Source organism: Sorex araneus, chromosome 2 (assembly GCF_027595985.1).
Source record: "Sorex araneus isolate mSorAra2 chromosome 2, mSorAra2.pri, whole genome shotgun sequence".
NCBI classification, from domain to species: Eukaryota; Metazoa; Chordata; class Mammalia; order Eulipotyphla; family Soricidae; genus Sorex; species Sorex araneus.
This window is the reverse complement of record NC_073303.1, coordinates 323,626,692-323,648,253: the sequence shown is the minus strand read 5'-3', so window position 1 is coordinate 323,648,253 and position 21,562 is coordinate 323,626,692. Positions and strand designations below refer to the sequence as shown.

Genomic DNA, 21,562 nt, shown 5'->3' with positions numbered 1-21,562 from the left:
CCTGCTGCTGTTGATGGGACATTTCCAACTAAGGATGGGTTAACAGAAGATCTGCATGAAGGACTTGGTATTGAGGAAAATATTAAGAACATTGGCCATGTTGAATCCTTCCTCTGTGACAGCTGCCCTCAGCTGACACATATTGTGAACCCCAAGGACCTAGCTGCATGCAGCTGCTCCTTACCCTTGCTGCCACGTCACAGAGACTTCCTTCTTGGTAAGTGAGCTTAGCATGATTATACTGAAATTTTCTGCTTCTTGATGGGCACTTAAAAGGTTATACCTCATCTGGTAAGCTATCCTGGGCCATCCTTTGGCCACTCAGTCTGAACCAGTTATTTATATTATCAATAACTCCATTGGTAATTATTTCTCTCTGTAATAAAATAGTGATTCCAAAATAAATAAATATTTCTGGTTTTTAATGTCATAATAAAAAATTAGTACACTAATGAAATCACAGCCCAGACATAAGTCTAACATAAGTTTGACAGGATGTTTTTAGAGAAGAGTGTGTGTGTGTGTGTGTGTGTGTGTGTGTGTGTTTGTGTGTTTCTGTTTGTTTTGAAAGGGCAGTTGGGCCATATCAGCTGTGCTCAGGCCTTACCCTGGCTCTGTGCTCAGAGAGCACTTTTGGCAGTATGTGGGTGATAATGTTCAGTGCTGGGGATTGCACATGGAATAGTCACATGCAAGGTAATTATCTTAACTATGTGCTATTTCTCTGGCTTTAAATGGAATTATTTAGGATTTAACTACTTATATGTGATTGAGTCACCAAGGACATAATTTAATTATAGAATTCTATTTTCTTCAGAGAAGATAGTGATCCTGGTTATGTGGAGATATACAATCTGTAAAAAGGAAGCCAAATATGGACATCCAAACCTTCCTATGAATGAGCAATTATGAAGTACATAAATAGTGACAGAACTAACATTTATGGTGTCCTGATAAGGGCCAAGTTTTGAACTCAGGTCTTTACAACTATATTATCATTTAATTTGTATAACAAACTCTGTGAGGTAAGCAGTTTTATAGACTCCATAAAGTAGGGACCTAGGAACTGACCCCAGATATAAAAGAGTTTAAGTTCTCCAGGCTACTGCTACAAATTACCAGGATAAGTGAGAAAGGTTCTTTTTCTTAAAACACATTAAACATTATGCTTGGTTAAGTCCACATAGACCACCAAGTTCTTCTAGGTATTGGTCTCTTCTGAGTCTGCCCCAGTCTTGTCTCCAGACATAGGACTTGTCTCCAATCAGGTCATTAACTAACAATTGGGGGAAATAGGTAGAAAAAAATCTGGGTTTTCAGAAAATCCTAGATTATCTTCTGCTTATGAAGTATCTAATTAAAGCAATAACATTTAGCTATGCATTAAATGTCTAACATCTTATATGGACAAGTTACTTCTATTTTGAAGGAGACAGCAAATTTTGTGAAGAAGCTGCTAACTGAAGCTTACTATTTGCCAAGCATTATGCACATATTATATCACAAAAAGATTAGTATGCATAGAAAATTTAAAAATTAGTTGTATTGTTGCCATTTAATGGAAAATTTGGGCATGCGGGTTTTGTGACTGAAATCTCCAGGTTTTCTCAGGGCCAGGATGGGTTACCCCCTGCACCTCCCTCTACTTCCAGAAGCCCTGGAAGTCATGTCCATACCCCAAAGCTGCCACCCAGTTAAAAAAGCTACACCAGCCTTAACTTCCCGATAAAAATACTAACTGCCCTGAGCAAAAACGATAACCTCTTAGTACCTATATTGAAAACATAATGCATAAAAGGAGAGAGAGAAAGAAGAAAAGTGCCTGTCATGGAAGCAGGCAGCAGATGAGGGTGGGGTGTTGGGGGATGGTGAGAGGGAAACAGGGAGCTTTGGTGGTGGGAAATATACACTGGTGGAGGGATGGGTGCTGGATTGTTGAATGACTGAAACCCATTTATGAACAGTTTTGTAATTGTTTATCTTATAGAATTTAATTAAAACATTTTTAAAAAGCTTTTTAAAAAAAGAATTCAGGGAAGGGCACTTTGTATTACCACACCTCTGGTCTGAGTTCGTTCCTGTGTAGCACACTCTATTCTGGAGCTATCCACATCCCTCCTTGGCATATGTTACACCTTTCTTCTACCTTATGGGTTTCTTTTTTCTCATTCTTATATTCCCCAAATAAAAATATTTTGATTAAAAGAAATACAGTAGAAATGCTATCTGCACTTGTACATTTATTGCAGCACTATTTACAACAGTCAGAATCTGGAAAAAACCCAAGTGCCTGAGAACAGATTACTGGTTAAAGAAACTCTGGTACATCTACACAATGGAATACTATGCAGCTGTTAGAAAAGATGAAGTCATAAAATTTGCACATAAGTGGATCAACATGGAGAGTATCATGTTAAGTGAAGTGAGTCAGAAAGAGAGGGACAGACATAGAATGACTGCACTCATTTGTGGAATATAAAGCAACATAATGGGAGACTAACACCCAAGGATAGTAGAGATAAGGACCAGGAGGATTCCTCATGGCTTGGAAGCCGCCTTATATACTGGGGAAAATGGCAACTGAGATAGAGAAGGGACCACCAAGCAAAGGATGCTTGGAGGGCTCACTCAGGATGAGAGATGTGTGCTGAAAGTAGACTATAGGCCGATGGCCACTTAATACCTGTATTGCAAACCATAACACCCAAAAGGAGAGAGTAAAAGGGAATGTGCCTTCCATAGAGGCAGGGTGGGGGTACGGGGTAGTGGGAGGGATACTGGGAACATTGTTGGTGGGGAATGGGCAGTGGTGGAGGGATGGATACTTAACCATTGTATTACTGAAACTTAATCACGGAAGTGTGTAAGTCTGTAATTGTATCTCACGGTGTTTCATTAAAAATTAAAACAAACAAGCAAAATTAATATATTATTAACAGTAGTTATTATAAATCACACTGCCTAAATAAAAAATTAAAAAAAACAAAAATTATTTTGCTTTAGAAAATTATTCAGGTAAGGTGTCAAATGTGGGTTTCATGTTATAGGCATCTTTTGCTTTCTTTTTCTCTTTAGAATAACAGCCTTTCTGGGTGAGAACATTAACTATAGAGACTCTCTGGTTGTTTACAAATGCTTTAATATTTGCAATCTAGGGAAGGAAGATAGAATGAGGAAGCGGTAGGAGTCATTGGAGACCAAATCTGTTGACCCAAACACTCCAAGGACACTTATAAGTCAGTTCAGCTGCTGCAGGTGAGAAATTATGCTTGGTGAGTATGAGGGGAGATATTGACACCTTCATACATTCCCAAGAAATGTGAACTACTGCAACCACATGTATAAACACTAGGCAATATGTATTGAAATAGATTTGATGGGTTTCACCTCTGGGAATATCCCTGTGGAAACAAAAGAATCCTTTGGTAAAGAGAAGTGTACCAGGATGCTCACTGTAGTGTTATTGGTTGTGGTAATGGCCTAGAACAATTTACAGGTTGATAAATAAGGGAACAAATGGCATTACAACACAGGGTAATCTAGTCTATGAATTTAGTGACTGAGCTAGGGACAGAGATCACTCAAAGTCTGAGAGTGCATGCTTTGCCTAGGGGTGTTGGGTCCTATCACCGGCAACTCCTGAATGAACCCTCAAACAGTGAACCCAGAATAGCTCCTGGGTCCAAAATCAAACAAAACCCTCAGTATCCTAGAGAGAGAGAGAGAGAGAGAGAGAGAGAGAGAGAGAGAGAGAGACAGAGAGAGAGACAGAGAGAGAGACAGAGAGAGAGACAGAGAGAGAGACAGAGAGAGAGAGAGAAAGAGAGAGAGGAAGAGAGGGAGAGAGGAGAGAGAGAGAGAAAGAGAGAGGAACAGAAAAAGCTGACTTGGATCTATTCCTTTTGACCTAGTCAGAATAACACTTTTTGAGGTCTCCAACTCATTTTTAGAGACTGAACCATGTGAACCATGCAGCAGTCCCAGAGTGCACGAGAATTTCCATTTGCCACATCCCTGCCACTGCTTTTTGTTCCTACACTTTCTGATATAACCCATTTTCACGAGTGTAAGATGAAACATCAATCATTTTGCTTTGCATTTCCTTGCTTAGAAGTGATGAACATTTTTTTTTCACATAACTATTGGCTATCTTTAAGTTATCTTTTAGTAATTGTCTGATCATCTACTCTCCCTACTGTTGGATGGGGCTGCCAGTTTTTGTTGTTGTTGAGGTTTTTTATTTTTTTTGAATAATTATAGGGAATTTTTTTAATGGTAAAGGCTATAATTTTTATTTCCTTTTTGAATCTAGAATTGCCATTTAATAACCTCCAAATATTTGAATAGGTGGAGTCCTAGAATTTAATAGAGTATGCACAGACCTCCTACATGAAGATGCTATTTTTTCCTCACCTAATTATTCTCAACCTTTTTTAAAATTTAACTTTTATATAGTTTTTCACAATAACACAGGGGTTGGGCATTCACCTTTCACGCGGCCGACCCTAGTTCGATTCCTCCGCCCCTCTCGGAGAGCCCGGCAAGCTACCGAGAGTATCGAGCCCGCGAGGCAGAGCCTGGCAAGCTACCCGTGCGTATTGGATATGCCAAAAACAGTAACAAGAAGTCTCTCAATGAGAGACGTTACTGGTGCCCGCTCGAACAAATCGATGAGCAACGGGATGACTCACTCACTCACTCACTCAATATTCTAACACCAATCCACCATCATTACACCTTCCCACCACCATATTTAGAATGTTTCCACCCTGATCCCCAAATCCTGCCCCCATAGCTAGACCTAAATAATTTATTTTGTATTGCTTATTATGAATAATCTGGTAAGAATGATTCAAAAAAGTTCTTTTAGGGGAAAGTGTGTGAAGATTGTTGCATTTCATCCTGGAGCCAGGAAGCTCTTCTATAAAAGATTACTAACATGTTATTAAAGATTGAGCCCTGTGTGCTTATATATAATATATATTTGATTATATATATTATATATATATTTTTTCTCCAGATTGGTCTCCTTCCACTTTACACCCCATCAAATGTGGTATACTACTCTAGGATCATCAGCGGTGTAGAGTATGAGACGTCACCTGGCCGACAATGCAGAGGAGCACCCCAGAAATTCTAAAATTTTAAATATGGTTATACAACTAAGGTTAATTAATTTTTTATTTCAACTGGATGGTGACATTGGGGTCCGGAGGCATCTTTGTGGTATGTTGCTTTCTTTTGAGAGATTTATTTGTGAGTCTCTGGATCTATGAGCTTAGATGGCACCAGAGGCAGTTTATGGGCATGACTGCCAGAGACCCAGAAGCACAGGGAGATGGGGGGTGGGCGCCCATTCCCGACTCTGTGGAGATTTCAGTCACAAGTTCCACATACCTGGATTTTTTTCAGCAGATTTCACTCATGGATGAGGCTCATCTGAGCCTATGGAGATTGGTCATGAGTATGGTGGCAATTGAGTTCTGGAGGATTTCAGCTGCCGGGGCTTGTTGGGGCCGGGAGGGGAGATCACTTGCCCCCTGTGGGTTACTCTGGACAAGATAGCCTGGCACATGTCTGTGGCGTGTTACTCCTGTTGTTGAACTTTGAGAGTGCTTTATTAATCTTGGACATTTGCCCTCTGTCTGATTTGTGACGTGTGAATATTTTTTCCCAACCAGTGGGGTGTCTTTTTATTTCAGGTCTCGTGTCTTTATCAGTGCTAAGTTTTTCAATTTGATGCAGTCCCATTTGTTTATTTCTGCTTTTGCTTTTTTTGCTAATGGAGGACCAGACTTCAGATGAGGCTCTCCATGAGTGATTCCCCAGCGCAGGAACAGAACAAGTATCTCCAAGGCTGCACCTCTTACCTCTGACCTAGGGATCAGAAAACTGGACTTGTGAAGGGCCATTGCTCCTGCTGATCTTGCAATAGCTGACAGTCTCCTGGTATCCAAGAGGCTAGAGAAAGGGTGCTGGAATGCTGGTGTGGAGCCTCAGGCTTTATGCTCCTGCCTCAGTAGAAAACCAGCTAGAAGCAGCAGGCATTTGGCCTTGGTCTCACATCTAACTTTCAGATCACTGAGTGTAACACACTGGTGAAACTACATCAAAGACAGAATTCTATCTGCAAAGGAGCTGTTTCATGTTTGTCTCTCCTGGTTGAATGTAAACCTGTGAATGCAGAAATCATGTCTACGGACGCACCACTGGATATCATCAGCACCCCACACTCTGGGCACTAACAATAATTTCACATTAATAAAGCAGTGGTGTTGAAACCAGGCACTATTATATACTCTGTATCAACTCATTTAATCCTTATAACAAACCTTGAAATATTCTCCTACCTCACCAGCTAATCAATAGTTGTAGAATAGGCACAGAGAGGTAAAATAAATTGCTAAGAACAGACCGTGGAAAACAAGATTTGAATTCAGCAATTCAGATTCAAAGTGCTTACCAAATACACTTTGCTACTTCAGCATTTATTGAAATCATGCCCTTTAAATATTTCATGAGCTGAATTATACATAGAACTGGTCATATGCAAATTCATAATTATAAGGCACCTTTCTAGCAAAGATATTTAACTGTGAAGATGATTCTACTTGGTCATCAGATACACTGGAAAACCTTTTTCATTCTTGCCAAACCCATAATAGATGATCAGTCCAAAGGTGCATAGTATTAAGATGCAAGCAGGATGAAGCAATATTTAGACCCCTTACACTCATAAAAACTTGGTAGAGAAATACTCTTAATTATATATTTTTTGCTAATACCTTAAGAGATCTCTATGGGCTTCTTTGAAGAGCAAGGGCCATTAAGGTCCTCTCCACTCCATATTTTTATATATATGGCTTAAAGATTAGACAATAAGGTAAAGAAACTTCATTTAAACTATTAATTTAGGGTCAGAGCTGGTTCTCCCAGAAGCACTGCCGGGTGTGGTCCCTAGACAAAATGTATTGGCTTAATCATTTTTGATCATTTTGTTGTAGTTCAAGAAGACTTAAACTTTACAGAATGAATGACTGGGTAACCTTCTAGGGTGGAAATTTCCTCCTATTATATTTCTATTACTGACATGACCTGTTCTTACCTTGTTTTCATTTTCATATTTAACAACAGAAGGAATACTTGCCAGCTGTTTTAAGGTGGTACTGGGTAGTGTGTAAAAGTTGTTTGAAGCATGAGAGGAAAGGTACTGATTAAATACCAGAGTAAAAACCATTTTAAATAGCAAACTGATGACTGATAAGGTGATTCAGGAGGACTGTCATTATTAAGGCGACATCTAAAATAGGAAGAGGGAAATTATTCCAAAGCTGTCCAAACATTCTTGGACTGCCAAAATATATTCTTACCAGCTTTTAAGATGATCATGATGATATTTACTATAATCTTGATAGGAGGAATACCATTTATTTCAAAGGTGATGCCTTTAAAAGGGCAGAGGTTTCTCAGTGATAGAAACCCGGAAACTGGAATATAGCCAATTCAGCTTCCCATTGAATTCACTATGAATGGGCAGTGATTGTCCCATAGAGGATTGACTGGGAACTTTCTCAGCATCCCATACCTGCTAATTGGCTGTTAAACAGCGAAATGTTTTCCAATGGTAAAAGGAGTGTCCATCCAGCTTTGTTCAACAAAGCTAACTGAACCCCTCCTCTCCCCCCCATGGACAAGTTTTCTTAGGGAAGCAAAATAAGTAAAATCACAAAGGACTAAAAAAAAAAAATCATTTTTGAAAGGGAGTTTCTCCTGTCTTTGGGGTCAACATGTGAAACATCATCCTGTGCAGTGACTGTTGACTTCAACCATTTTTCCCTCTTTCCTTTCAAATATACACACAACTTTTGTATTCTCCTGTACAATAAACTTCAAAGCAAATTACGTGAATAAAAAGTCAGAGCAAAGGTACGTTTAGAATGGGCTGCTCAAACTCTTTAAACACTTGCATACTCTCTGATCGTGCAGAGCTGAAGATACATTCTCCTGGGCTGCACCATCTTCTGAGAAGGCTGGGTTAGGTATTCCAGAGAATTCTCCCCAGATGAGCTCCTGTAGCTGGGCCCAGAGCAAACACTTGGACTTGGTGCCTATGCCTATACGGCTGTTCCATTTGTCTCCATTGATTTTCTAGACAAACAGCTGCTCCTTCAAGGCAGCGGCATCAATGCATCCTTTGTTTAGGGCTGCTTCCTCGGGATTTGAATTCAATTAGTACTATAAAGGTTTATTTACAGCACATTCATTTGTTTCATTTGAGACTCCAGTCCCAGATTACCCTGGCAATCGGTTAAAGATTTGTCAGCAAATTTGCTCAGTGATTTTTTTTCTCATTTGGTTGCGTTTACTACAGGCTACCGTAAATTATGCAGATGAAATTCATCTCCAACATATGAACGTGACAACTGTTTGGATTTGGCGTCATCAAAACTGAAGACAACAAATGAAGGCTGTGAATTGTGACTTTGCTTCTACCTTGCTCCAATGCGCTTCGTCAGACCTTCTTAAAGAAGCGTTTGCCTTTAAAAAAAAAAAAACCTAGGTGTTTCCTCAACTGCTTTTACATCACTGGAAAGAATTCATGAAGCAGGAGAGGCTGAATTGAAATACGACAGAATTTAGCTCTACCATTAGAAGAATGAATAAAATTAGAAAGCAAACTGATAGATCCCAGTCTGTTTTTCTTATTTTCTTTTTAGAGTATAGATCAATATTTTTAATCAGTGGGATAAGAGTGAGGCTCCCCCAAAGTTCTTTCTCTTTCTCTCTCTCTCTCTCTCTCTCTCTCTCTCTCTCTCTCTCTCTCTTAGCGCATAGACACTGGGCATCAAAATGAGGATTAGGCGCCCCACCCCATTCCTTTCGAACAGACCTTGCTTCTTCCCGCCTAGAAACAGCCTCTACTACAGTTCCCAGCAAGCACTGCGCGGTACTGCAGAAGGCCCGGGACCTGGACGGAGGGCGGCTCCCGGAGGAGCATGATGGGAGTTGTAGTGCCTAAGTCGGGCTACCCCGGCCTTCTTCCAGGAGGCATTCCCATTTGGAGGACGTTGCTGCACGACCACAGAGGGCTCTCCCGCTTCGTAATGTGAGCTAAGCGAGACCCGGGCGCGCCCTCCCCTGCGCATCGCGTCGGGCCCACGGAACTTAGCTCCGCCCCTGTCCACACCCGCTCCCTTGACAGCGGCTCCGGAGGCGGAGGCGGTGCAATGGTCGCGCGCAGGCGCAGAGCGCGGCAGAGCGGGGTGGGTGGGCGGAGGGTGGGACTCCCGAGGAGGGGGCGGGGCTGGCATGGGGTTTCGCGCAGGCGCAGGGGCGGGCCCGGCAGCCGGAGGGCGGGGTCGTGTGCAGGCGCAAGTGCAGAGGTGGGCCCGCGGGCGCGGGGCGGGCCGAGCGAGGCGTCGCGCGCAGGCGCAGGCGCAGGCGCAGGCGCAGGGACGGCCCGGCGGGCGTGGGGCGGGTTGAGCGCGGGCTCTCGCGGGGGCGCGCACGCAGGCGCGCAGCGGCCGTCACGTGGGCGCCGAGGATCGCAGTGCGCGTGGCCGCGGCGGCTGGCGTGGGGTTGAGGCAGTTGTGAGGCCGGAGCTGCGGAGCCAGCGGGCGGCCGGCGGCCCGGCGCAGAGCGACAGGCGCGGCTGCGGGAGCGGGAGCCGAGCCCTGAGTCGGCCGAGCCGGCGCCGCCTCCAGCCGGGACCCGCCGCGGGCGCGCCCCCGCTCTGCGCTGCCTGCGATGGCGTCCGCCGCCGGGGCCATGGCGAAGCACGAGCAGATCCTGGTCCTCGACCCGCCCACAGACCTCAAGTTCAAAGGTAGGGCCGGGGGGGTGCGGGGGGTCGGCGCCCGGCGCCCCCGCGGTGCCGCCCGCCCGCCCGCGCCCGCCGCCATCTTGCGGCTCCTCCCGGCGCCCGGCCGCCGCGCCCGCGCCTGTCCTTGGCCCCGGGGCCGCCGGGCGGTGTCGGCCGGCGCGGGAGGGCGGCGCGAGGCGTCTCCGCGGCGGGCGGGGGGCGCGGGGGCGCGGGGCCGGGGGGCGCGGGGCGGCGCGGCGCGGCCGTGTGCGGGGCCCCGCGGCGGGCAGGGGCGCCCGGCTCTGCGGCGGCCGGGCCCCGCGCAGCTCCGGGGAGCGAGGTAGCCGCGGGTCAGCGGCCCGGTTAGACGGCGCTCTGGGCTTGAGCGCGACCGCGGACAGGCTGGACGCCGCGGCGTGCGTTTCACGGGAGCGAATTCACGATGCGCGGTTTCCCATAATCGTACTGGAAAACAGGGATTCTAAAATTCCAAGTAAGGAGCCATTATTCAGGGAAATCCACACCTTTGTGATGTGTGGTTTTTAGAAGGTATTTTGCTTGATTTTTTTTTTTGACAGTTTACAAAGAAAATGTTCTCTAATGAATAAGCATGTGTGCATTGCCGCGAGGGCAGAACCTTTAAAAACAGGATTAGGCGACAACAAAGTGTCCAGAGTCCCTAGGGAAATTGTAATGTTGCCATAGTTGAGATTAGTAGTAGTGGGAGAACGATTAAACCCCACACGCCCTCTTTTCTGTACATTTTACTTAGATATTGAAGAATTACAGATATGAGCTATAGATAAGATTCTTGTTATAAATGAAAGTGAAAATTCCCATTAAAATTTTTTTTGATATCATGCCATCTTTAAACATTGATTTTGAAAAAAATGTTTGAGATGCATATAGGGACTCACATTCACTTGGGTCATAAATTTGGCAAAGTCACTAAATAAAATACCATTCATTTTTTTCACTAAAGGAAAGCTGAGTGATTCATTCAACAGGTATCAATCAGTTTAGATTTGGGTATTCAGTGCTAAGAAAGGTGGAGAAAGATCGAGTGTATATTTTTTGGGAAAAGCAATCAGGTAACCAGCAATAAAATGTTTTACGTCTTAATTTTTTTCTTGAACCCCAAGGCTAATGAGTGAGACAGAAAAATCATAGAACAGCAAACAAATATAAAAGAAGCCCCTTTTATATCCTCCCAGCCCCCAAACTTTTAGGAGGAAGCTTGTTTTTTATAGGGGAAGGGGAGGTTGGACAAGGGATCGTTTGTTTACTCAAACATTGTTACAAGAAAATGTACGATTTATGTTTAAATATCCTGGTTTTGTTGTGTGATTCTTAAAGATGAGTAACGGGAAGAATTGGAGGGAGGACTAGGGTAAGTTAGGGGGCAACATTTGCTGTCATTCGAATTTTTACCGGCTCCTGCCGGGGCTCACGCAGGTCTGCAGCGCCGTGCCTGCTGAGCTCTGCCCCCTCACTCATGTGAATCTTTTCTTCTTGAATGATAAGTCAGAGGTAGTTTGATGGAAATCTTTATATGCAGAGTTCTACACCTAGGGTACTCATTTAGAATCGTCCCCTGCTTGTTTGCTTATTTTGGGGGGACCAGGTGGAGCTTTGATTGAACAAGGCCTTCTGTTAGCAACGCAAGCTCTGCAGTCTCCACATTGTTTCTCTAAAAATCCATTAGGTTTGATTTGCCCTGCCCTGAAGCACCTGTAATTTTTTTCAGCCATGCCTGGTGGTGCATAGGGATTGCTTCCTGCAGTTCTTGGTGACCTCCTCTGTGCAGAGTGCTCCTGCCCTGTACCATGTGTGTAGCCCTGTCCCTGGAGTACAACTTGAATTATCAGCATTTTATAACAGCAGTTTTAACTCTAAAGTAGTTTTTTGTTGAACTAGTGGAGAAAAAGATAGATGTATCTCCAAATTCTGTTGTTTAAATCCTGATAGTATTTTAATCTATAAATCAAATTTCAGATTTGGCATTAGTGTATATACCAAATACCAAATATTGGAGTGATAGCACAGCGGGTAGGGCGGTTTGCCTTGCACGTGGCCGACCCGGGTTCGATTACTCTGTCCCTCTTGGAGAGTCCGACAAGCCACCGAGAGTATCTCGCCCGCCCGGCAGAGCCTGGCAAGCTCCCTGTGGCATGTTCAATATGCCAGAAACAGTAGCAAGTCTCACAGTGGAGATGTTACTGGTGCCTGGTCAAGCAAATCGATGGACGACAGTGTGACAGCGCTACAGTGTATGTGAAAGGCATTTTTGACCTTAAAATTTTTTCCCTTTATTTTATGCATTTTATTACAATCCTTTTCACTGATTACTTGTTTTGGAGGAAAGTTTGAAGATAAAAGCTTTGAAGTTGCTGAAATAAATCGCATGTTATATTCTTTCAGTAATCAGTAAGAGGAAAATAGACTTAAACCATTGTGTCGGAAGTGCTTCATAACAATAAACAGTAAATTAAATTAAGCTTTTTGAGGAATCAACTGACTTGTGATAGGTCACTTAGAAGCCCAACTGAGGCTGTAGAATATTCCTGCTGCTACTCTTGGGGTTATTTGGTTCAATTTTGGGTGTTTTGGATCTAGACCCCTTTCACTGTAACTCCATTAATTAACTCTTAGAGTGATTGCGTCCCTGTACCTCCAGGACATAGATGTCATTTATTATTCCATCTTTTAAAAGCTTTCAAGTAGATTTTGGTTGCCCACTGGATAAAATTATTATGCTTTGAATATTATACACAAGCCCTTTCATGATGTGCTGATTTCTCTTGTAACACCCATTCGTGTTCACATATCCATGCTTCTCTGAGGAAGAAAAGCCATTCTCGTAGCCAGGCTTGTTTATTCTGCTGCTTTTGCTGGTTAAGGTGAAATCACTCATGAGTCATTCGTAGACTAAGTTCCCATCAGATAATTTTCCCTCTCAGGTTTTCCACCGATGACTTCTCCCTTTTAACTTATAAATATGACAAAATCATCCTAAAACAAGTAACCAAAGTTCTTTCTTTAAGTTTATGGCTCTTCACTCCCTGTCATTTTCTTTGTGGAAATGAAAACTTCATTTCAAATGTTCCTGGTTTTTCCAGTCTTTTGGGGTGTATGTGGGGGGGGAAAGGGGTTGGACCACACCTGGTTGTGCTTTGAACTGCACTCCTGGCCTTGCTCAGGGAGCCTGTGCTGTGCCAGGATCTAACCAGGGCTAGCTCTGTACGGTGGTGTTCCCTTTCTCCCTACTATCTATCTCTCTAGCCCTTTGCTTTTAGTTTTTGTTTGTGCCAGGGATTGAATTTAGGGCCTATATATGCAAGACCTGTGCTTTGCCATGGAACCATCACCAGCCTCTTCGCTTGTCAGCTCTAGTGCTCTCTGTGGGCTTGTTACTGCATTTTCAGTTGCATTGATCATTTCCAGTTTTTGTCTCATTATGACTTCTTGCCTCTTTTTAAAAAATTCTTAAATTTTTTGATAACTTATTTGTGTTTGAATTTTCTTTTTTTGCTCCCTTTATTTTCTTGTGCTCCCTTGTCCTCCCTCCCTTCCTTCCTGTTTTGGGCTGTACCTGGCAGTGCTATTCCCACCTTGTGCTTTGGGGGTCATACCTGGTGGTGTCAGGGATCAAATACTGGGCCTCCTGCATATAAAGCATGTTCTCTGCCCATTGAGTCATCTTTCTGTCCTTTGACACTCTGCACATGTAGTCACAGAACATACACGATTATCATTGGTTGTCTGGATTTGATTATTCCTTGTTAGCATTACGCTTGATAAACGTCAGACCTTTTTTCCTTACCCAGTTCTACTCTTCTGTATTAAAGATTTTTTTGGACCCCACCTCACCCCCTGCCCCAGGGGCCACTCCATTTCCTGCTCAGACTAGAATTAAGTGCTAGAATCTAAGGATGTGGGGATTACACTGGCAATTCTTGAGGCCAGGAGGTGCCAAGGATCAAACCTGGGTGAATGCATTTCATAACCCCTCCATTATTCTCCAGCCCCACATTTAAGGTTATTTAGTGGCATTGTGCTTACTCATATCAAAAATACTTTGCATGTCAAATAATAAAAATCTGTATTTCTATATCCTAGAGATCTTGAATCTATTACCTTTAATGCATTTCTGGCTCTGAATCAATGTTTAAATTCATTTATATGCTGAAAGGTCTGAATTGTTGCTGAAAACAAAGTATTGTCACCCATCCTTTCTTCCCTGTTCAAGGCTTACTCCTGGTGGGGCTTGTAACACCATCTCGGGTGCTGGGGTTTGAATGTGGTTGACCCATGTGCAAGGCAAGAGCCCTACCCGCTGTACTATATTTCTTTATCCCCTATACACGGGACTTTTTTTTTTTTTTTTTTTTGCTTTTTGGGTCACACCCGGCACGGGTTACTCCTGGCTTTGTACTCAGGAATTATTCCTGGCGGTGCTTGGGGGACTATATGGGATGCTGGGAATCGAACCTGGGTCAGCCGCATGCAAGGCAAATGCCCTACCCGCTGTACTATTGCTCCAGCTCCCCACTTCACTTTTGAGTAAAACAATTTTTACTTTCATGGATGGACATTAATCAGATAATTTGAAGAAGGAAAGGTAGATGTGAAGAGATACAGGATACTTTGATTTGGTCAGAAAATGCCTTCACAAGTGACTACGATTTTTCAAGAATGAGTAGAAGTTAAAAAGGTGAAGAAGAAAACATAGTAGGGGCCATTCATCCAGGCAGGAGAGAGCATGAAACATTTAACAGTCTGAAAGAGGTCATAGTGGGAGCTGCTTTAGTAAATCAAGTTAGGAGGAGGTTTGGTTTTTTTTTTTTTTTTGTAATTAAAAAAACCTGAACCTGCTGAGGGATTATAAGTAGGGGAAATGTTAGAGGTAGAGGAAATGGAGTGATGCCATATTTGTGATTTTTAAAAATGTGATTTTTGGTAGCAGTGCAGACTAAGGTTAGAAGGGAGATTGAAATCGCACAGTTCCTGCAGTCTGGCCAGAGGGAATGTGTTGGAGAAGGTGAAAAGGAAAGACTTGGCGGGTCTGTTAGATGTGTCCACTGAGTGAGAAGTGGAAGATTTTCGCATGACTTTCAGATTTTCTGCCTTTGCTAATGAAGGAACAGTGGTGTTAAAATGCATTGCATTCTGGATGTCTAGGTGAGGGCCAAATGCATTTTACGTGGGAGTACGGAACAGTGGTAGGCTTATGAACTGTTGGATGTTTTCAGGCTCTCCTAGGACACTACTGAGATGTTGATAAATAGATGTTTGGTTAGACGTTACTCAGCAAGAGATGTGGACTTGGAATAATTTCTTTACTATAGGTAATTTCTAGTCAGCAGATTAGTCTCCTTTTCTCTGATGTCCCTCTCTTTTCAGTCTGTATTCCACACTGCTGTTAGAACTAACCTATTTTAGAAAAATGCAAATGTGGTATTGTAGTTACCTTATTTAAAGAATCTTAGAAGCAAAACCAAAATGAAAAAAACAGTAGGAGGGATAGCTCATGGAGCTAGCATGCATATGGAAGCCTGTTTTTTTTTTGGGGGGGGGGTTGCTTTTGAGCCCCATTCAGGGGTGCTCAGGGCTTACTCCTGGCTCTGTGCTCATTTATTTCTGGTGCTGTTCAGGGATCTTACTGGGTGCAGTAATCGAGCTTGGATCAGCTGCTTGCAAAGCAAGCCCCCTGTCCTCTGTGCTGGGTATGATCCTTGTGACTGCCCAACCCTGCAAGCATTCCCAGCTACAAGCTGCTGAAGGGTGTGGCCCAGAAATCAGAGAGAGTTTTCCTAGTATGCACTTGAAAGATTCCAGCTCCATTATCGGACACCCTTTTCAGTATAACTGCCCTCACGGGGCCCTTGAAATAATGCAGGGAGTGGGTAGTGGCAGCAGCCTCCTATGCACTTGTGGGCACTTTCTGTTTATTTAAAGAAGGTAAATTCCCCTCCTTCAAAACAGTGCTGGGAGAAAGAGGCCGAATAGGTTCGTGAATCTCTGGTCTGCCTCTTCATTTCTTTTCAACCTTTAGCTTTGACTGTATTAAAAAAGTTTCAAGTCTTTTAACTTTTGCAAAACTTTGTACATTTTCTATTCAAAATGTTTTTTCTATTTGATAGGAAGGCTCCTGTTCAAGTAACACTCTTGAAGTATTTGGTTCTCCTATTACAAGTTTGTCACTGCTGTCTACATGCCATTATTCAAGTTTGTGCTTATCTGTAATAGCAGTACTTAGTATTATGTGATACTTATGTATTTTCTCTTCTAGCAAATATTAATCAATTATTGAGAATACATCAAGTTTTATTTTTATATCCATAGTAGCAAGATAAGGCATGAAATGATCATCTCATAAACACTCATTGCTTTGGACCTGAGAGATTTACAGTGGGTAAGGTGTTTGCTTTGCAGGCAGCTGATCTGGGTTCAATTTCCTGCACTTCATAAGGTTCCCTGAGCCCGGCCAGGAATGACCCATGAGCACTGAGTCAGGAGTAAGCCCTGAGCACAGAGTGAGACCCAAAAAACAAAGTCCATATAAGAGACAAACAAAATAATTACAGTCATAAGAAAGTTTTGGATATCTTGTCTCTCAATTCCCATAAAATCAGTGACTCTTTCAGTAGGAATTACCTGATAGTAATTGTGGTTCCAGAGAAGGGCTGTAGAATATTTTTTGAGTACCAGACAAATTGAGCTTCTTCCTTTTCCATTTGTGAAGGAAATGAAGTGATTGCTTTGTTTGGGGGCCACACCCATCAGTGCTTGGTGTTTGCTACCTAAGGTGCTCAGTGGACCATGTGGTGCTGGGAATTGAATCCAGGCTTTCTGTGTATAAAACCTGAGCTCATCCCCCTTTCTGGCCCTTTTAGACTAGGGGATTTCTTGGTGTTACTCTGACTGTAAAGGTTTTGGACATATATGACAGTTGAGTTTTCTTTTTTCAATGATTTTTCTGTGAAATGGAAAAAATACATATTAACTAGTGGGGACACTTGGTTTCAATTCTCCAAGTGTAGTGTTTTGTGATTGTTGGTGTTAGTACTTTTATTTGCAGAATTGGTCTGTACAGAGTGTTACTAAGTGTCCTTCTATTTTCCTTTTTAGAGATATGCTGATTTTTCTCCTTAATGCTTCTTAATGATTTTTCTTCTTTCCTTGACTGGTCATTCAGTGAATCTTTTATTTATGTATTTACTTATTTTGTTCTTGGGTCACACCCTGCTGTTCAGGGTTTACTCCTTTCTCTGCACCCAGATCACTCTTGTTGGGCTTCAGGGGCCATTTATTTGCGCTGTGTGGGATCAAACCTGGATTGGCTGTATGCAGGGCAAGCTCCCTACCTGCTGTGCTATTGTTTCAGCCCCATGGTGAATTTTTAAGGAGGAGATAGTATAATATGACTCTTGCTTTCCTTCTAGTAGGAAAAAATATTGTTTTGAAATTGAAATGTAAGGATGTGAAATAGTGTCTATGGATTTATTACATCTGGAATATGACTCATAATAATACAATTCAAAACATAAAAACTTGTATAAAAAGACTATATATATGATGGTATATATAGTATACCATAATATAAAGTGGTATGCTTTATATTGAATGATTTCATATACTTAAGTTTAATGACAATTAGCATGCTTGCTGTACTTGTCTGTTTTTATTAGTATTTTAAAACATTGTGGTTAGAACATTTTAAGCCTATTAAGCTTGTAGTTCTAATTTACAAAAGGACATTTTTACATTATCATGATACCATTTAGTAAAGCCACTTGAATTTTTGAAAAATATAGCGTTTAGTCTATTAAAACTTACCTAATTGTACTTCTGTTTGTTTAGCTTATGCTTTACATTTCTCATGCTTTCAAGTCTTCTCAATTGTAAACAATACCTGCCAGTACCTCATATTTGGTGTGCATTGAGTTGTTGACAGAGACTCGGTCATTGTTGGATAGAGTTCCATGTTCTTGATATAATTGATAAAATCCAAATGCTTGATTAGATTAACTTTTCAGATTTTTTCTTTTTGTAAAAATTCTTCCTATATGGGATTGTGTCATAATAGGACTAGAAAACTTGTTCCAGCTTTAGTGATGTTGTTGTGGACAGCATTGTTACCTTATTGAATTGTTGCGTAGGTATCACTTTACAGTGATGTGTAGAGGAAAAAAACAGAAAATATTAATACCCACTAGCTCTATATAAGGATTAGTCTGTCTTTTATTTTTTAGTTTTTCTAAAGTATTTTACAGTGATGGCATAGCTGTAGGACCTTTGCCTTGCACGTGGCCGACACGAGTTTGGTTCCTCCGCCCCTCTCGGAGAGCCCGGCAAGCTACTGAGAGTATCTCGCCCCCACAGCAGAGCCTGGCAAACTATCCGTGGTGTATTTGATATGCCAAAAACAGTAACAACAAGTCTCACAATGGAGACGTTACTGGTGCCCGCGCGAGCAAATTGATGAGCAATGGGATGACAGTGACGGTGACTTTCTATACAGTGATCATGCACTAGGTGGTTTTTTTGGTGTGTGTGTGTGAGAGGAAGAAAAAACCCATAAGATTACTTTGGTATATTGTACTTGGTACTTTTGTGAGAGTAGATCAAAGGCTTTATTAAATTCCTCCTATATGAATTGTTCTCATTAATAAGTTACACTTTCTGTATAGTCTGAAAGCTTATTAAAAATAAGAATAATTTGTAGCAAATTTGTAATTTGTGTTCAGTACAATAATATACAAATCAAGGTGTATAAAAACAAGTAGAAAATCATGTTTACCTAAACTGCACATAAATATTTAGTTTCATTGAACTTTTATTGTTGGCATCAGTTGATGTCTCATTCAAGTATCTGTAATTTGTGTGGGGTATTTATTTCTCTGAGAATGGTTCTTGACCAGTAGTTTTCAATATTTCACTGTCCTAGAATACTTAAAAAGAGTTGCCAGGTAGCCCTGAGCAGGCATACATAACTCACATAAATTATAGGTAACTCACGAATCACTTACCAGACTCACAGTTGTAACAGCGATCCTACTAAAACTCAGGTAATTTATGGGCAACTATAGGTAAGTTAGGGATCGCAGGTAATTTTTACATAACCAATCCCGTTGCTCATCGATTTGTTCGAGTGGGCACCAGTAATGTCTCTCATTGAGAGACTTCTTGTTACTGTTTTTTTGCATATCCAATACGCACGGGTAGCTTGCCAGGCTCTGCCGTGCGGGCTCCATACTCTCAGTAGCTTGCTGGGCTCTCCGAGAGGGGCGGAGGAATCGAACTAGGGTCGGCCGCGTGAAAGGCGAAAACCCAACCGCTGTGCTATCGCACCAGCCCTACATAACTAACAGATAGCTATTAATACTCTTAGGTACTAATAGTTACTAATATGTATCTCTTTGTAAGTTTATAGGATCCTGTTTTTATTAACCAGCACTGTTGTCAGGAGGAATCTGAACTTAATCACTTTATTGCCTGCAAGACTCATCCTTCCATAGGTGGGGGTGGTGGGGGTGGCAGTAGTAGCCTGTGGTGCAACTGGGCTTTTGTTCCTCTAAAGCAGGCTGGTTTCTGGTTGTCAGGGATTGTCAGGGGAAGGGAGTGCTGAGTGACTTTTTTCTCTGCCCTTAAAGGGGGTGGAAGACCAAGTAAGATTGGCAACCTTGCTTTGTATAAGCAGAAGCAACTGGTTGAGAGATGAGTTCAGAAAGATCATTCTTGAGGGGAGGGGACTCGCCTAACTCACTCCTAGTAGCTCTGCTCCAGGATCACTCCTGATGAGGTTTGGGGACCATATGCAGAGCAGAGGTCAAATCCAAGTCAGCTGCTGTGCTACCTCTTCGAACCTGAAAAGACCATTGTTGTGCTCCCAGGAATTAGTTATTTCTGATGTCTTGATGTCTTTGACATTGTTTAATCTTGACAATAAACTCCTAGCAGGTTTGTATTTTTTTGCTGGGAGGTGGGGGGGTGAGGCTGGTGGGCTGTTCCCCATTGTTGAACCTAGGTCTCTGTGCAAGGCCCTTTGGTATTTGGTCATTTGCTGTGGTTTCTTTTTTCATAAAAACGAATACCTTGCTTAAAAAAGATTGGACTTACGAGTGAAAAAATTTTATAGTTCTGATATTTGATAGTAAATTTGACCAGTATCTTGAACTTGCATAGAATACCAATAGGTATTTTCATAATTATCCATGGCAACTTGTGTTAATAATGATGGAAATATAATTATTCAGATGTTAATAAAGTAGTTTGCCTGACTGCTTTTCTCGGACAAGCTGGGTGCATTTGTTTTACTTACTGATTTATGTTGGGTAACTGGTTACCATGAAGGTTTGGTGCTCAATTGAGATTTTAGGATTATGGGGTTGGGGATAGAGCTCAGCAATAGAACACTGGCTTGCATGTGTCAGTTTTTGTAAAAGTGAAACAAAAAATCAAGTTAACGAGGCTGAGGAGAACGGTGGAGAACCGTGGGATACATGCTTTGTCAGTGGGAAGCCCAGGTTGAACCCCCAGCACGGCATGTTTCTTAGGCATGCTAGGGGTGTCCTTGAGCACTGCCAAGGAGTGCTTCTCCTAAAGGAAAATCCAGGGTTAGTCTCTAAGTTTAGTTACTGTTTTTAAAAATGAGATGTTAAAAAAATTACAGACACGAGTTTGAATTTCAGTTTGCAGTATGATTTGAAAGTTTCTTACTGTGTTCTAGCAACCCTTTTTGGCTTATGTTCACACAACACATGGTGGACGGTTACTTTTTTGTTTTGTTTTCCTTTTGGCCATACCCAGCAGTTCCCAGGGGTTACTCTTGACTGTGAAGTCAGGATTTAATCCTGGTGTTGCTCAGGGCACCGTAAGGGATGCTGGAAATCGAACCCAGATTGGCCACATGCACGGCAAGTGCCCTCTCCACTGTACTATAGCTCTGGCACCAGATTTTCACTTTAATATGTTAATTATCTGACATGGAGTCAGTGCCCTCAACTTTAAAGGCATACGCTACTTTTCTATAATACAGTGTGTTTACAGTTTTGGATTATTTTCTGTTTTAAAAACCAAACTTTTATAGTTTCCAAAGGGAAGATGTATTGCTTGGTTGTATGGTTTCTGAGTACTGGTACCACTATGAATGCCTCAGTAATCAAGCTAAATACACATGCACATGCATGGTGTTAAAATTCCCTCTGATCTAGATGAGTTAAAGTTAAGCTAAGTCTAGATGGTGAGTTAAAGTTAAGAATCAACAGAAAACTGTTGATTCCAGCTTCACTCCCAGAATTCATTTCTCATTTCCTCTAGTCTGGACTCTTAAGATAATGGAGCACTTACTTTAATAAAGTTATTCAATTAAATAGCATGCACATTTAATATTTAATTTTGAATGCACATATTTCAAATTATATGCATATCTTTAGAAGATTATGCAGTGGGAGGACAGGTAATTTATACCTGGAAATGTAACAATACCAGTTGTATAAAGGTAATTCTTGTTTTAAGTAATGTCACCAGGATCATGTATGTTAGGCTGACCAACCTCTGCATTGAAAGTTTGGAGAGGGGATGGAAAGATATTTCAGGGACTGAGGCACTTGCCTTGCATGCACTGCACCCCTGGTTTGATCACCGGAACTGTATGTAGGCTCCTCCCCCCCCCCCCCCCCCCCAGCACCAGGAGTGGTTTTAAGCACTGAGCGTGTGCCTTGACTCTTGTGCCAGGAATAAGCCTTCCCAGTCTC

General features: G+C 42.2%; 1 protein-coding gene across 1 annotated transcript in view; it reads left to right on the top strand.

Moving 5' to 3' along the window:
* Nucleotides 1-9,514: 9,514 nt before the first annotated feature.
* The window catches only part of VAPA (VAMP associated protein A), a 40,802-nt gene continuing 28,754 nt past the window's right edge, over nt 9,515-21,562 (top strand). Inside the window, exon 1 of the mRNA XM_055126322.1 lies at nt 9,515-9,827. Coding sequence (XP_054982297.1) covers nt 9,749-9,827 — 79 coding nt within the window. The 5' untranslated portion in view covers nt 9,515-9,748. The remainder of the gene's footprint in view (nt 9,828-21,562) is intronic.